General features: G+C 42.5%; 1 protein-coding gene across 2 annotated transcripts; it reads left to right on the plus strand.

The window, feature by feature from the left end:
• Positions 1-851: 851 nt before the first annotated feature.
• ammecr1 (AMMECR nuclear protein 1) lies at positions 852-16,346 on the plus strand. 2 transcript variants are annotated; one of them, XM_040183064.2, is made up of 6 exons: positions 852-3,598; positions 8,904-9,014; positions 10,094-10,208; positions 10,496-10,586; positions 10,664-10,760; positions 11,563-16,346. In XM_040183064.2, the coding sequence occupies exons 1-6, from the start codon at positions 3,120-3,122 to the stop codon at positions 11,675-11,677; spliced, it is 1,008 nt and encodes a 335-aa protein (XP_040038998.1). In that variant the 5' UTR covers positions 852-3,119; the 3' UTR covers positions 11,678-16,346. The 2 variants fall into 2 exon arrangements, with proteins under 2 accessions (XP_040038998.1, XP_040038999.1); XM_040183065.2 differs by lacking the exon at positions 8,904-9,014.
• Positions 16,347-16,939: the final 593 nt, after the last annotated feature.

Below are 16,939 nucleotides of genomic sequence, written 5' to 3' on the forward strand. Positions count from 1 at the left end.
CAGCCTCCACCCCTCCTGTGACAGAACAGGAACAATGAAGGCACATTTTCACGGTACGAGCAGAAAGGTCTTTAACACGTGTTACAGTATCTTCTAATGCTGATTGCTGGCTCCGCATAGATTATTTTTCAGCCGTTACTGAGCCGTTGAAACCCTACAATATTACTTAAGGTTGGGGGAATTCACAACGCCTTCAAATTCTGGCGAATTGAGAGGTTTTGTGCCCAAACATGCGGTTTTGTCAACAGTAACTGTTATGATACTGTAACGATCCGGACCGGAGACTGAAGAAGTAATCATTGTATGCCATCAGCTAAATTCCTGAACCCCTGACGTTTAACAGAACATTTTAATCATCATGAGTATGGCTCACTCTCTGTCTTCACTCAGCACTGTGCTCATAGACTGGAGGCGAGTGAGTCCTGCTGCTGCAGGAAATTCCACCACAAGGCCCAATAAGAACATGCCAGATCATCTCTGCGCCAAAGAATAGAACAAAGAGAATGAATGGAACATACTGTAAGGGAGGATTGTGCATGCGGACTTTTCCTAAACAGGAAGATTAAAAAGGCAGGAATAATGCTGTCAACTCATCCTATTTGGCTTGTAAAGCCACCTTGACCTTGAACAGCATTGTCCCCTCTGGCGCTGTAGCTGATGGGAGGAAGAGCAGCCTGATTCCTCTGGATTACATTCCAAAGACCATCTGTGGTGCATCACTTTGCAACCTTCCACTCCCAAAATATAATGGGTGAATGAATGAGGTTTTAAAGAGGATACACTCTGCTCAGCTGCAGGCAACGTGCACATAATAGCTTCACGCTCTGTAAGCTAAATTTTTTGTGATGGGGTTTTCCGTTAACTGTGGAAAATGTAATGTATGATGAAAGAACTGCAATCTATGTCAAGTTGCTAAATTAATTAAGTACTCCGTATCAGCTAATTAAAATGACTATTTTGCTATAAAACTAAATGAATGAGTTTGAAGTCGTTTGTTTAAATTCCGCATCTGAGTTAATAAATCAATACTTTGGAACTTAACAGGGCTGAATGTGACAATAGAGCGATCGTACATGCATCATCTCAAGTTTGAATACAAATGGCAAAGACGTGACGCAATGAATTTTAAGGGATTTGCTGCCATTTGGTGCCTCATTTGAAATACAAAGTCTTAAAATGGTCTTTTTTTGCTTTCTGTACAACGTATGTTTTCTTGATACATTGAAAAGTGAAAGCAGAGGAATGGTAGGTGATGTTCTCTAATCAGAGTCAATGGCGCACATAAAGCAAATAGCACTGAGGATATTACAGGCTCCACCGTAAACATTAACATAACCCGTGGTCTCTTTTATAAGGATGAGCCACAGGAAACCATTTTCTCTGAGATGGTTTACTCTGTCTGGAATACTGATGATTGTTTGGACGATAAACACTGTCTTTTCCTATTTTTATCCCAGATGTGTGCAGCTTTGCCTAAGATTTAAAATCAACCTGACCCATGAACCTCAAAGAAACAAAATTTATGATCAAATATTGTGGTTGAAATGCACTTATTGTAAGTCGCTTTGGACTTATTTAGCGTCAGCTAAATGACATGTAATGTAATGTAATATGACTCTCCTGACAAATGAAAACCAAAACAACTGTCAATTTTATTGTGCTTCTATCTGTATGAGGAATGTATGTTTGTATGGCAGTCGTACGTCAAACCTAATAAAACTCACCTTTGTTTGAAGCCAACGGAGCATCAAATCAATTCCCTTCATGGCACTAATTCAGACAATTTAAATAATCAGGCCCAGCTCAGACTGACCACTACGACCCTTAATAACGCCTTTCAGCTGCCGGATTCCGATACCTCCCCGTGCACGCGCACGAACGTCGGGAGCGCGCTTGCCTCCACGGCATCCTACACTTCTTCAAAACTGCACAAATTCGACCCCCCCCCACCACCACCACCACCAACCCCACCGCCCCCCAGAAGCTACGCAGGATGTGTAGCAAACGGGCGCAGCGCACTTTCTGAATCCGCTTCCGGGCGTCTGCCGACGACACCGACGCTGGTGCCCACGGAGCGATCGCGGGGTTTCCACCCGCACAGCACTCAATGGTAGCAGCTGAGGGGCGAGTGCGGAGCGCGGGTTGCCAGACCCGCAGGATTTCTCACGGCTCGCGGACTAGAATGCTGTTGTACATGTATCCCCACGAACGGATGACAGCCTCCAGAACAAACCTACGCTGAAAACTTTCCACCCCGAATTTGACGCGGAGCTGTGGAATTGCGATTTTTTTTTTGGGGGGGTGGGGGTTGTGTTTTGTCAACCAGGTACCAAGAGCAGAGCATCGTGCAGGTGCAAACGGTCGGGCCGGCGTTACTGAAATGAGTAGCTCGGCGCTGACGCGTTTCGTTGTGGCCGCAGAACCCCGCATCGTCAGATGCCATTTTACCCTGCGTTACCCGAGCGACCGGAATTCCAACGCACTGGGCCCGTTGTGCGAGCAGAAGTTCGTGAGGCAGCTGGCAAGCGAGCTGGCGCAATGACAAGCTGCGCCGTCGAAGGCATCGTGCGCCATTCGTGCTGAAAGCTTATGGGTCCTGCGTACTCGAGCTCCCCGGCTTTCCACTTGGAGAGGTTCGCGGCTGGGAAACTTCGCACTGGCTGTCGGTTTCACATCTGGACCGCCTGACTGCCGTCATCTGCGGCCTGTTCCGACCGTGCACTCCACGAACTTGTATGTGTAAGGGGGTACCGAACCGGATCGCCTCGGGTGGTGTCGTGTTAAGGCAAAACAAAACAACCAGGGGGGTGAATATTTGGCTTGGACTTGGACGTTATCGGTGATCGGAAGGAACACCGTGGTCCAAAGCTGGACTGGCTTACCACTCAAGGAAAAACACGCTTATCCAGCTATGGATTTTGCGTAGCAAAGTCACGCGTTTTTAAAGGCAAGGCTAGGGTGACATTGCAGTCTTCTCAACACATCGGTTATTTTGTCGTCCGACAAAAAAGAAAAAGAAAAAGCGTGAAAGTGGAGTGTTGTCCGTCCTACGTATCCGCGCAGTGGGATTTCTACGTCTGGTCGGCGTTCCCCCCCCCACCCTTCCCGCGGTGACGGTTATGGGTCGGAAGCGGTGTGTCGGTGCAGATTGTTCCAAGATGGCGGCCGGGTGCTGCGGGGTGAAGAAGCAGAAACTGTCGGGATCGCCTGGGTCGGGGTGTCCCGGCGGGATGGGGGCGGCAAACGGGGTGGCAGGAACCGGGCATTGTGGCTCGGAGTTGGGGATTGGCTCCTCGGCCACCGTTGCGACAGCGGCGAACGTGAGCAGAGCCAACGGCCTGGGGGGACCTGGGGGTAACGTTAGCAGCAGCAGCAGCAGCAGTAGTGGTAGCAGCGGCACGAACGCTCTCTCCCTGTCCCCGGCCGGTTACTCTTCATCCGGCCTCTCCCCGAATCTCAGCTCGGGACCTGGTTCGGGAAGTGGCGGCAGGAAGATGGTCGTCTCGGCGGAGATGTGCTGCTTCTGTTTTGACGTTCTTTATTGCCATCTGTACGGATACCAACCCCCGAGAACACCCAGGTTTACAAATGATCCCTAGTGAGTATTCTTGTCTTTTGTTGTTTTGTGGCATGTCAAAGCTTGTTTGTGTAATCTATAGAGAGATTTGTTTTGCGGCACACTCGAAGGGATTGCCCGCGGGAGCTGCTAAAGTGTTCGGGGCAGCAACTGTCACGTCGAAATAACAGGAACTTAAAATGAATTTTACGTGAAAAGCTCGCGATCATAATTAATTTGGCCAAGTTGGAATGTGGGGCCCAGTCGGCATTGGCCCGCGGCAGCACTATGCTAACGTTAATGTTCACTTTAAACGGAATGAAATGTGTTCTCTATGTCAACTATCCATAAATGTAAAAAGACGATGTACTTTCCCATTTCCCGTCACGAATGATCCTGGTAAAAAAAAATAATTTGGGAAAACTGTCCAACACGAGAAACACTGGCTAACGTTAAGCCACTAATGTTAGCTATGCTAGCTAGCCACTAACATTTAACATTAAGCTAAAAGAGAGGGTGTAACGTGAAAAATAGATTTCTTGGTTCAACTTGAGCAGTTAGGATTTAACAATGAAACTACTAAAATGTTAAAAGTTAAACGTAAAACGTTACAAATCTTTATTTATATCTTGCCCGCTATGTACTCTCGATTGCCACACACCAGGGTTAGCTTTGTTACCTACAAGCTACATTAGCTTAGCAACGAAAACCTGAAATAATTTAACACTAACACGTTATATGTCTTCGAAATCTCCCGTGCAGTTGGATAACTGCTCATTCAACGAACTCTGTTTGCAGCAGGATTAGTTTACGTTCGGTAACGTCAAGCCTGATGTTGAATTAAGGGACAACTTTAGCCCAAAACAACAAAGAGAATGTTATTTCCTAACGTTAATAGCGTTAAGCAGTCCCAAGCATTCCGTATGCCCACCTTTAACCAATAAACAGCTCATCTTAAATAAAACGTATATAGTAGTAAATAATGTGTTGAACTGGCTGAAAATTGTCTTTTCCTTTTTTTATGTTTTTATGTGTAAATTAACAGTTGTATCCATACATGTATGTTTCATGCCTGTAGCCGCACTCGTGCGCCCTCCGCTGAAGCATTCTGACCGCACCTCAGAGGAGCGCTGTAATGTGATCGCAAATGACTTTGCAGGCATTTTACTTGCATCTCCGGTGTACTATTCTAGTGTATTGAGCTGACAGGGGGACCACGTTAAAATAAATCACAACGATCAAAACCGTCACTGGCTATAATTTTGAATATATATTTATTCATAAAGGTACTACTTCACTTTAGCATGATACTACTGAAGATGTTTTGTACAGTTGCTTATGTGTTTGTTTACGTAAACTGTTCGAACACTCTCTTGGTGTTTGCAGGTAACGTTAATCATTATATATTATTGGCAACAATCCCTCTGTATATGTCAAGTACGATTACCATCTCAGAAAAAACATAGTTAGGTACAACATTATTATTATTATTATTAACCTCAGTTACAATGATCCCGAAAGGATTAAACAAACAATACGTTATATAACTGAAGCATGTTAGTTTTCAGATACAAAAACTGACAGTATGATAACCTTGCATGTTGACCCTTTTGAGGAAAAACCAACACATTGGACCTTTTTAGTCATTTTAATTACCACACTAACTTCTATTTAGAACCTTAAAATTACCTCCAGAAAATCCCAGGGGAAATGGCTTTATACACGTTTAAATATGAGCACTATTTAATAGGGGTGTAACGATTCATTTTAACGATTCAATTCGAATCGCGATTCATGGTTGCCGATTCGATTCATTGACGATCTGGGTTAATTCAGAACGATTTGATTCAGTGACTTGAAATCGATTCAGTAACTTTACTGGACAGTGCAGGCAAAGTTTCCGAGATCCCTGTTGTTTCTTGTAAGGAAATCAGGTTTAAATTAATTATGGATATTATAAACAAGCAAACAACAACTAATGGCAAATGTATTAACCTTTTATTTGAATCACTTGCCATTTTCAATGTAAACATTACACAATAATTACACAATGTTTGGATCAATTTACAGAACCCGGATTTTCAACCACATTGTAGGGTCGCATGTCTTTACAGATAAACTGCTGCAGCGGTGACACTGCTAGAGGTCCTGATTGTCGGCGTTGTTTAATCCCACGGCGCCTTAGTAGATGGCCGGAAAGATTCGTCGTGTTTCCGTGGTTTTTTATTTGTTTTTTTATTTTACATATTCTACAAAAAGCGACCGACTTATTTAGAACACCTCCGTGTTTGCAAAAGCCAAAATGTTTCCACACTCTGGATCGATAAGTTAGTTTGTAAATGTCTCGCTCGCAGTCGTCTCCTCCACGCTGTGTTTTGTTGTTGTTCCGAGATTTGAGCGGCGGCTGCTGCGTACTGGTGACGTCACAGACAGGCAGACTGAATCCAGTAACGTTTAACGTGTCTGAAGTGCTAAAAAACAAACAAACAAACACACATCCATACCGTTTTTGTACTTAAAGTATCGATACAATGGATTATGTACCATTTCAATCGATTTGTAATCAATATATGTCGTCCGGAATGCCGATTTGCGGAGCACAGATCGATTCAGTCGGATTGCAGGAATATTAATCAATTCAATGAATGAATCGCTACACTCCTATTTAATACTGAAATGGATGAGGCAAATCTCAAACAATGAAATGTCCAACAAATTTAGGGGTGGTCGTAGTCGGACAAATAGTTCATCCTTTTTTTTTTTTTTTTCCTGTCCTCCCCAATGTTAAAACACTTAAGTCTTGTATCATATCCTAGGTCAGGGACATGTGGAAACCGTTCATACAGGACTTGGAAAATGTTTTATTTTATTAAATTATTTTAAAGGCCCACCCACATTTTTAGATCTTCTCATGCAATATTTTTCTTCCCAACATCCCATTTCTGTGTGCAATCTGGATTTCACTGTAACCTCACCATTTGAAAACCATGGTCTAAAGCCAACCAATCATGACTAGGAAAGTAGCAGGTTCATGAGTCAAAACTCACAAATTATGCTCTATGGCTTCCTGAACATGTCCTTTTTTGGGGGGCGTTTAATTATTGAAACGCTCCGAACCACTACGGCATTTGACACGGTGCTCTGCAAGGTTATCCAGCATTTCAGGGCCCCAAAACCTAAACATGCTGTGATGTTTCTAGAAACAAGAGCTCTTGCCTCTTTGTAAATGCAATCTTCATTTCAAGTCGTAACGGTAAACTCATTGCAGTCCGTGGATGACCATAAGCAGTGTGAACTTTTGCTGTTTAGACTGGCTGTTGTTGGTCTTCAGTATAAAAAAAAGAAGAAAAAACCCCCCTGAAAGTTGTGACTCAATATATGCGCAAAGGTAGCTACTTCAAGGAGCACCAACAAAGCAGACATTTTTAAACTACAAGAAGACCAATGGACCATGCTAGTCAGCTAGCGCTGCTGCAGGTACGTGAGCATATCTAGTACGCTAATTTAGCTAGCTTTCTTTGGTTGAAAGGTTGTTGAATTAGATGCAGCAAATGTAGTCTCTTCTTGGGTAACTATTTAATATCTATGTAATGTTATGTTTGTATATAGATGTCAGCTACTTAAGTTGCATAGCTTTAATAAGCTAAACAAACTACTAAAACAAAGTAAAAAATTAGTTTGCAAACATGCTACTTGTGAATACATGTTATCTCATCCATTGTATTACCAATTGGTGAATACTAGCAATCGTCTCTTTTGTACATTGGCCTTTGCCAACGACACCGGAAGACAACAGCGTTTCCTTTTGGAGGAGGAGGGAAAAGTTCCAGGAAAGGTATAATGAAGCAACAGCAGCACAGGTTTTCTGAGGGACTGCAAGTCTAGTGAGACAGTCTGCTGCGGTGACCGTTAGACGCCGCATTGTTTTTCATGAGACTATTTGCACCCTTTGCCTGCTTGTAGCTGTACATTTTTTGTATTTTTTTATTACTGGAATTTTGAGTAAGAAAGCAACATTTTGTTTTTGTAAAACATTGGTTTTATATGTGAAGAAGCTAAAAATAAAATTCAAGATATGTTCAAAGAGAAAATGTCTCATGTATGTTTCTTTTTGTTTTTTTTGTAAAAAATTAAGACTTTCAAAGCCTTTTTTTAACAGTATTGGAGTTCTAGCTGAAGACTGGACTATACCAAAAACATGCAAGACAGTGTTGAAGTATTTGTATTGGTATTGAACATTTCTTTACCAAGGAAACACTCTTAAGCTCTTTCTCTTTTCTCCTTTCTCTTTAAAAGGTTTCATGTTCATTAATAAAGGAAGACCTACAGAAAATGCAGAGGCTTGATAACTGTCTATTTTCGACAACAAAAGTAGTAGCAACGTCTCTGCGCTTGTAATGAGTCACTTAGTTCTGAAGGAGATGAGAAAACCCTTGTTTCTGATCAAATCAGCTATCCAATCTGTGTTAATCAAGTAACACAGACAGAAATAAAGCCTGAAATGTGTTGAATTGAATCTGAGGTTAATGTATGCGCTTTAAAATGGACATGCTCCGCAGTGAATGATCAAAACCAGAGCTTTCATTCACTGCTGAGCAACCCGGGTAGAAGAATATGACCTGAAGGCTCTACAACACTCACCAAAATACACAAACATTGCAGTGCTCTGGCAGAAAGTACAGTGAAACATAAAAGAGGTTACATTGAAGCAGCAGCTGTTGTGCTGCTCGTGTAGACTGTTCTAGGAAAAACGATTTGCTCCACCAGACGTACGTGTGTGTGTGTGTGTGTGTGTGTGTGTGTGTGTGTGTGTGTGTGTGTGTGTGTAATAGACATTAGTTGTGCAAACCCAAATTATATACCCCTGACCGGTTATCATCATTTACTCCTCGGTAGAACCGGTGGCTTCTATTATCAATCATTTATGGGGTTCATCATTGTCACTCAACTCATTTTATTCATCTAGTAATACGTTTTTTAAGATCTGGACATGTACAATTATTTTTTTCATCCAAACGCTAGGCTTATCTAAATGCCATTTTGGAAGCAGTTGCAAAACGAAGTCGTAGTCCCTATTTGTGGAAGATATAAAGTTACTGCCTGGTCATGGTCGGCCAGGCATCATTAACAAAAGCTTGCAGTCTTTCTTTGATTGACGCTAATCCAATCAGAGTGTAGAAGACCAGTGTGCCTATTCTGCCAAATGTGAACCGCAGCTGTGGCCTACTGCACCACAATTAACCAATGTGTGCTCCTAACCAACTTCTGAGTCCTGCAGGAATGTAGAAAGGATGTGCACGTTATCAATTGTTCAACTGCTTAAACATGGTCCCTTGTTGTTTTTCAGCCCGCTGTTTGTCACATGGAAAATAGGCAGAGACAAGCGGTTGAGGGGTTGTATAGGTACATTTTCTGCCATGAATCTGCACTCAGGACTCAGGGAGTACACCCTTACCAGGTAAGCAACAATGCAAAGTCACCTTTCTATTGTTTCAAAACTGTAGACCAATTTCTGCAAAGGTACAAAAGTGAAGTAGTAAATCTAAGTGAACAACAAGCATGTTAGAATCTAGAGCCCCAACACTGGGGACTTTGTACCAACAGTAGTATATAACGCCCAGAACGTATGGTTGGCTTGTGCATGAGTGCAAAAAAACAAAACACAATTTTCTGTTTTCTTATAGTATTTACTTTTGTTCTGTTTCATTCATGTAGCCCGCTGTAACGCTGTGTGGAGTGCGTATCTCCATTGATCCCAGGTCCTGGGGCTTCAAAAAATATTCAAAAGTTATTAATGTCTTTAAGTAGGTTTTTCCATTAACAATTTTCCATTGACATATATTTGTTTGAAAAAGAAATTGATATAGTTTACTGTCTGTGTAAGCACTTTCTTTAATAGTTAGACAAACTGCAGTTACAGTATGCTAGCAACACAACTTGTTATCAACACGGATGTGATGTAGAAGATACCAAAATAGTTTTGCCTCCATGGCCTGGCACTCATGGGATCAAAAGGACAGACAGTGACGCAGAGGAAACGTGTTGACAACTCAACTATAACTGTAATGTATGGACTGTTGTAAACATGTTTTTAATGCAAAGAAATGTAAAGCTGTGACAATAAAGAGTCCTTGTGTAGTTGTATTTGGGAGGACCAGACGAACACAGGTTAAACCCCCGTTGGTGGGTTAAACACCGGCTGAGCACCTTTTGGCGCCGGTGGTAAAGTGTTTTAAATAGAAATCTACTTACTGATATTTACAATAAGCCAATGGGAGAGAAGGAGAGTGCCTGCAGTGTACACACATGGTCATCTGTAATTACCTTGGGTGGAATTTCTTCACTTGCATTTTTGACCAGAGGGCAGACAGCTGACGTGTCAAATGTATCTGAACACAGTCTTCTACTGATTCCGCGTACAAATATACACATTACAGACGGCCCGGAGTAGAAAAAACAGAATGTTCTGAGTGCTTTGCGTTGTCACGCCAGTGGACCTCTTGTAAGGGTGTTTTCTTTGTGCTTCTGTGCCTGCAGTGCCCTTAAAGACAGCCGCTTCCCCCCTATGACAAGGGATGAGCTGCCTCGCCTCTTCTGCTCAGTGTCTCTTCTCACCAACTTTGAAGACGTTGGTGATTACCTTGACTGGGAGGTAAGGGAGACATGGTTTGTAAACAAAAAAAATAATTCTATAATAATTTTTTTTATAACTGTGGTGCTTCAACGCTCAGTCTTCCTGCAATTAATACAATTACTATCAGCTCCTCCACATCGGCTTACTCCAACACGAATAAAGCTAAGCTTAATTGTAATCAGCTTTGACCCATTTGAACTGTTACACATGATTGTGTTTTAAATGTATTTCATTAAGGCTTGTTCCTTTTAAGCTTTTACATTGTGTGACAAAATTACAAATGGTATTTCCTTTTTGAATTGTAGGTGGGTGTTCACGGTATTAGGATAGAGTTTTTCAATGAAAAAGGATCAAAGCGCACCGCCACCTATCTACCAGAGGTTGCGAAGGAGCAAGGTAAGATCTTAACATTTCATCCTAGTCTGCTCTTTGTCAGGAACGTGTAATGACACATGAACTCTTATTTTATAAAGGTTGGGACCATATTCAAACCATAGATTCCTTACTACGAAAGGGAGGTTACAAAGCTCCCATCACAAACGACTTCAGGAAGACCATTAAGTTAACCAGGTAAGATTTCGTGGATTGTATTGCCGGCCGACATCAGTTTACTGTGTCACTGATGTACACTTCACCGTATGCATTTATTTGGAACGGTGTCCCCAAATAAAAGGCCAAGGAAAGTCCTGAAATTCTACAAAGTCAATGATTAATGCCTAGAAGTATGTTTTGTTGTTTTGCAAGCAAAGTCAATTTAACTGAACATAAAAATGTCTGTATATATTTTATCCTCTGGCCCTTAGAGGGGATCTCCATACGTTTTAAACACATCAAAGTCAAGTCTTGGGGATTACTATCTCAAAAAGTACCAGTCAAATGTTTGGACTCATTGAATTAAATAAGAAAATGTGTCCAAACCTTTGACTGGTACTGTATCTCATATATTAAGCATTGTAATGCTTTTTATGGATCCAGAGGGAGCTGTTAAATCTGATTCAATGGACTTAAGTCATTTGAGGCAGCAACTTGCTGCAGTGGGAAGAAGTGGCCTTAACAGACTCAGACGCTAGAGTAACTCATCCGAAAATAAACTGTTCTTGGTTCAGTAGCATTATGGGTAATGTAACAGACAAGGAAGAAGAATGTATGGAATTACCTAAAAACAAAGTTCCAATGTGAAACAAATGATGTGGAATATGTGCAGTTGAAATGAACATTTGTTATTTTGACTGAAGTTCAAAGCCCGATTTTGACTCGTCTGCTAAACCGGGTCACAGCAGGTCCTGTGTATCGATGCGGGCGGCGGCTGATCCCAGCTTTCCTTCCGTGAAGGTCAGCCCGCCTTTACCAACACCTCTCGTCTTATCCCCAGGTACCGTAGCGAGAAGATAACAATGGGTTATGCAGAGTACATCGCCCACCGCCAGCACCATCACTACCAGAATGGCATTGGGCACCCTCTACCACCCTACAACCATTATTCCTGACAGCGAGCCGCATGACCAATCATTGGACCTCTCTGCGGACCTTTTCCCAGGAGAGCCAGCCCCCTCCTGGTCTAGCTATTTCTACTACTGTACCATTTTATGATGATAGTTTCCGTTGCCATGCTGGCCGTCTCCCAGACGTTGACATGGCAACGGGTGGCAACGAAGCATCATTACGGCAAGATCCACATTTCTTTTTCTTTGCCTTTGCAGCTCATGTATTCGAATATTTAGAACACACCCCTATCAATAACATTTCTGGAAATCAAACCACTATTAGATTCTTTTCAGCAAACCTAATCAGGTGTTTGCTTCTGTGGATGGAAGAAAGTCTTTTTCGCTGGATTAATCTTGCACATTGTTAAAGCTTTGCTACAATATTATACTATCTATATATATAAAAAAAAAAAAACATTCTTTCCATTTTTCTTTATTTTACTATCCAGACATCTATGCCATGTAGCAAGGCAACTGCAGTTCTCAAAGGCTGTGTCGATTCTATCCTGACTCCTCTCAAAAAAACAAAAAAAATACGGACTGACTTATGGGGCTTTGTAAACTCTTGTAGTGTTGTAGTTGGAACTATATATCGGGATCTGTATACTCAAGTGTAGATAGGATTGTGATGCCCGTTGATAGTAGTGTGTATTCTTTGAGCTCCCGCTGGTGTGTGTGTGTGTATCTCTGTGTGTGGATATAGATATTTGTGTGCCACAAGATGAAAACCAGTAGTGGGAATTACAATTTGGATTTTACCTAAAGATTCCCCACCGAGATTTTGTGAAAATCTCCCCCTAGTATTTGAAGTGGTTTGTGGTGGAACCTGTTACACATCAAATCGAGTTTGTTTTGGCTAGAGCTGTCAGCCAAGTTCCCTCTTGTATTTTTACTTTTTAAAATTTATCTTAGTTTGCGGAAGAAGCCATTTTGTCTGTGGATAATCACATCTGGGCAGGGGTTTTCTTAATGTTACAATGGGCTTCAAGTGGGTTTGACTGGAGGTGAAGGTGAGCGGGCACAACAGCAGGTTGCTAAAAGAAGAAAAAAATATATTTTGCATTGCTTTGAATTTGAATTGACCTTCAGAGTTTACCTGCAGGGAGTCACTTGATAGGGAAATGCTAAAGCTACTTAAAGCCATATTCTCTTTCTATTCCACACATTGTAACAGCGATCTGTTGTTTGGCTTGAGGCGTGTGCGTCTGTCACAACTTAGTGGTCCACTTCTAACACATAGTCTTCCCTCTCTGAATGCAAACACCAGCCAGCCTCGGACGAGGCGGCATCGCTGAACATTTCAGTCGGATGCTTTGTTCATCGCTCGAATCGCCGTGGAAACCTTGTCTAGCCTCTTCAGGTTCCAGCTGACCCATCTGTCACTAGTTCAAAGAGGGTTCAAGTTGCCGTTTGTCCGTGTCATCGTGCCGTCCGGAGTCTGAAGCGGTTGCAGCGACGCAGCCGGTTCAGTGAGTTGCTCAAACACCCAGCCCTCCGCCGGTCAGCCGTAGATCTGCGTCTCCACGGCGCAGGAAACGGTGAGATCGGTCAGCCGTTTAGCGAAAGTCCGAGTGAAATGATTTCGAGCAGAATCCCTGCGCCGGGCCCGTCGGCCTGCAGTTCCAAATCCACGAACACAAAGCCGGGGCTTTGTCGGGACTCAAGAAGCCATTTAATTTAATCCGTTTACTTGTCGTGGGTCTCACACGGCCGATCGGAGAGCCCTCTGTGGAAGGTTTGAGCCGTCGAGGATCAGCGCGACCCGCCGGCTTTGGGCTTTAGTTCTGCTCGCGGGACTCATTTGAGAGGTTCTCGTGACATGACATCTTACTTCGTAACAGCCTTTACTAACTGACAGGTTATTTTATTTGTTATGCAAAAAAGTCAAGGGCTTTTGGAACTCCATCCACAGTAACCCGAAACAACCCAGATTTAAGTTGTGTTGCCTTAAATGAATGATCTAGTAAATGGTGGACCAGTAGATGCAAGTTTGACTGCTCCTCCATCCCGTGCCCCCACCCCCACCCCCATTTTCACGCACCACAGTGTAGGAACGGGCCTCAGCTGTTGCTTCCGTCATGTGAATGCTAAGACCGTCTTGGACATATGGGGGTTCCTGTCCTGTCCGGTCTCCTGTTTGCTCGCGTCGCACTCAGCTGCTGGCCCTCAATTCTTTCGTTTTTTGAAAGCCCCACATGGACACATTCTCTTGAACTAATGTCGGGCACTGTGGTGTCGTCACCCTCAAATGTTCAAAGAGCATGGAAAGACTGCATCACGCCTCATCTGATGTACGCCTTCATGATGAACACACTACAAAACAAAAAGCTTGAAAGAGGAGCAGTCCGGCATTCATTTCCAGGTCCACTTTTAGCACAGCACAACGTGAATTCTTCTGCTGCAAAACCAAATTGACCATGCTCTTTTACATATGTCTTTGTATACACATGCAATGTATTTATTTGCATGTATGTATGAGTATGAGACCTATGGTTTTATCCATGATATGCTTGATCTATGGCTTAGACGCTCTTTTTAACCATTAAAGAGATTTAAAAGACAAATATGGTGCTATCGGACCTCATATTGGGGTGGTCACAGCTGGTGACTGGTCATGCGGACTCATTGATCATATCATACTTAAAGATGCTGCATGTAAGATTTTCTCCCGGGGGTGTTGGTGTGAATTGACTTGTGACGGCGCCGATACAAACGGTAGCCCCAAGCATCTGCTTTCATTGAGCGACGCGGGCCACTTTGAGACCGATACTCTGACAAATGTAACGAAGAAGGAGACGCTCCCTGCAGCAAACACCTCATAGGGGCTACGGAATGTACTGTTCATGGTCGTCAGTGCAATTTAACAGTGACATGTTTAGAGAAAATCCTACATGTGTTACATTTTACTATCCTTGATATATGCAGATCTGTTCAACAGGTGTTTTGTGTTTTTTTTATCCCCCCCCCCCTACCAGTGCAAGTCAACACCCCTGCAGGGTTTGAAAGGACACGAAGTCACATGTAGCCTCCCCGCCCCTCGATCCCGCCCTACACTGTGTCCCATCCTCATGGCTGGGTCGGTCAAGGTGCGGCGTGCATCGTTTGGTAGATTAGCGGCAGCAGTAGGAGCCGTTTTATCTCCTCGAAGATAAAATGCGGCTTTTTTTTTTCCTTTCAGAGAAGAGCCTTCCGTTTTCCTGTTTTTTTAGCTGCTCAATTGTTACGACCTGGGTGAAGGTGGCGGTTTGATTAGTCGATGAGCGAAGGATCCCATCGCAGAACCTTTTCCCAGCTTCCCGAGCTGTGCTGAAGGTGAGCATCTCCTGCAACGGGACGCAGAGTTAACGTTTCACGTAGAAGAGCAAATGGTCCTGCTTGGGTACTGACTTTAACTGTTTTAAAGCATTGATACCTCATAGGATATGGTGGAGCGACGTTCGTAGTTTCTTGTAGCAGATTGAGATTTGGTTCCGTACCAGGGTGAGAGGTCAGCCTCAGCATTCCTCGTGTGGTCATTCTCATGTTTTGTGGAATGCTCAAGCTCATGTTACCTTCGTATGTTCGACTGAACCAAAGATGCCAGCGGCCGTGCCCAAATGCTGCGCTTCCTGGCTTCCTGTCCTTCCAAAAGACATCCCTGCAATTGACGAAATGTTTTTTGTTTTGTTTTTTGTTATTGAGCAACCCAATTATTATTTTTTTTTTCAACGAATTTTTATTGAGTCTATCTCTGAAGCCGTACATGGAATCAATGATAGTAAAAAAAAAAAAAAAAAGAAAACAAATTGTGGTCACGGTAGTTGTTTGTTTATCATTATTATTATTAGTTGTACTAGGATTATTAGTATTACAATAATTTACAAAAATGAAAATCCCATGGTGTGCCTCCTAGCTTTATGGGTTTCTAAATGTTTTTTCCCTAAAGACCAGCAGTTATACTTTGTATAAAAGATGGATTCCTTATTTTTTATGCCATTAAAGATGAAAAAGCCTGTTTTCTTTACTCTGGACCCATTGGCTGCACTGGTGTACAATCACACTGATGGATGAATAAAAACAAATTAAAAAAAAAGAATAAATGAATTATTAATAATAATTACAAATGAAATAAGAACTACAATAAACTTGTTTGAAGCTTTTATTTAAAAAAAAAAAAAAAACTAAAGAAAATGACTTTTTGTACATCAAAATAAATTCTTTTCAAAAGAAGTTTTTGGATCTAGTTTCAAAATTATTTTAATGATTTTCTGAAATTTTGAGACACTGACCTCTTAAGACATCTCACTGTACAAAATAACTTTTGCAGTGGCTTGATGGGCTGGGAGGGTTGCTTGGTTTATGTTTTGATTTTCTTTTGAATTTGATCCTTTTTCATTGGTAAATTTGAAAAATGTTGGTGGAAAAATATGAACTGGGAACTTCATCCCTGTAGAGCTCAACCCCTTCGTTCCTATTGAATTGCTGTTGGTGTGACTATTTGAAATGGGCATTTAAGATAAGTATGATTCCAAAAGAAAAAATGAACAGATATACAAAAAAAATTAAAGTGTTTAAAGACTTTATATAGATGGGTTATCTGAGTAAGCAATGGCTGTGAAGATAATGTAGTTTAAAACATTGTTATTACCTTTTAAAATCATTTATTCAATAAAAAAAATAAATCGGCAGAAAAGAGAACTCGTGTCATTCTGTTTTCTTTCAGCAAACACGCCTACAGGTAGGTGCAGTGTTTTTGTATTTTCTCAATTTGAAAGCTCGGGTGGATGGGTAATGAACTTTGACCGAAGTCCTTTCACTTGTATGTTTTTATACCTGTTGCTGCTTGTACTTTTGTTCGCATTGCAGCATAAAGGGTGAATACATGTGGCTGTGCGAAGGAGGACTACCACATGCTTGTGTCAGTTCCAGGTCAGGAGAAGTCTGAAAATACATTGCTGCCGGTTACCTGATATTCAGGGCAGAGCGCTCCGATACGTAATAGCGCACCGATCTGCAAGAAACCACACACGAGCCCAGTGCTGGTCTGAGATCAGGCTTCTCTGCGGCCTTCCCTGCGCACTCCAATAACTACGGAACCGGGTGAATCGGGTTTGTCTTACACCTCCGGCTTCAGTTTAGCTCTCGATCCTCCCTCACAGTCTTTGCAGCCCCCCCGAGCTCTTACCGGTAATGCCTTGGGGGCACAGGCCCGTGTCCGGCCTTACGCAGCTCCGTGTGCAGCTTTCATAAATTGTGAGGGGACAGATGAGGGGGAGAACACATCCT

The sequence above is a fragment of the Gasterosteus aculeatus genome, chromosome 7 (genome assembly GCF_964276395.1).
Source record: "Gasterosteus aculeatus chromosome 7, fGasAcu3.hap1.1, whole genome shotgun sequence".
Classification (NCBI taxonomy): Eukaryota; Metazoa; Chordata; class Actinopteri; order Perciformes; family Gasterosteidae; genus Gasterosteus; species Gasterosteus aculeatus.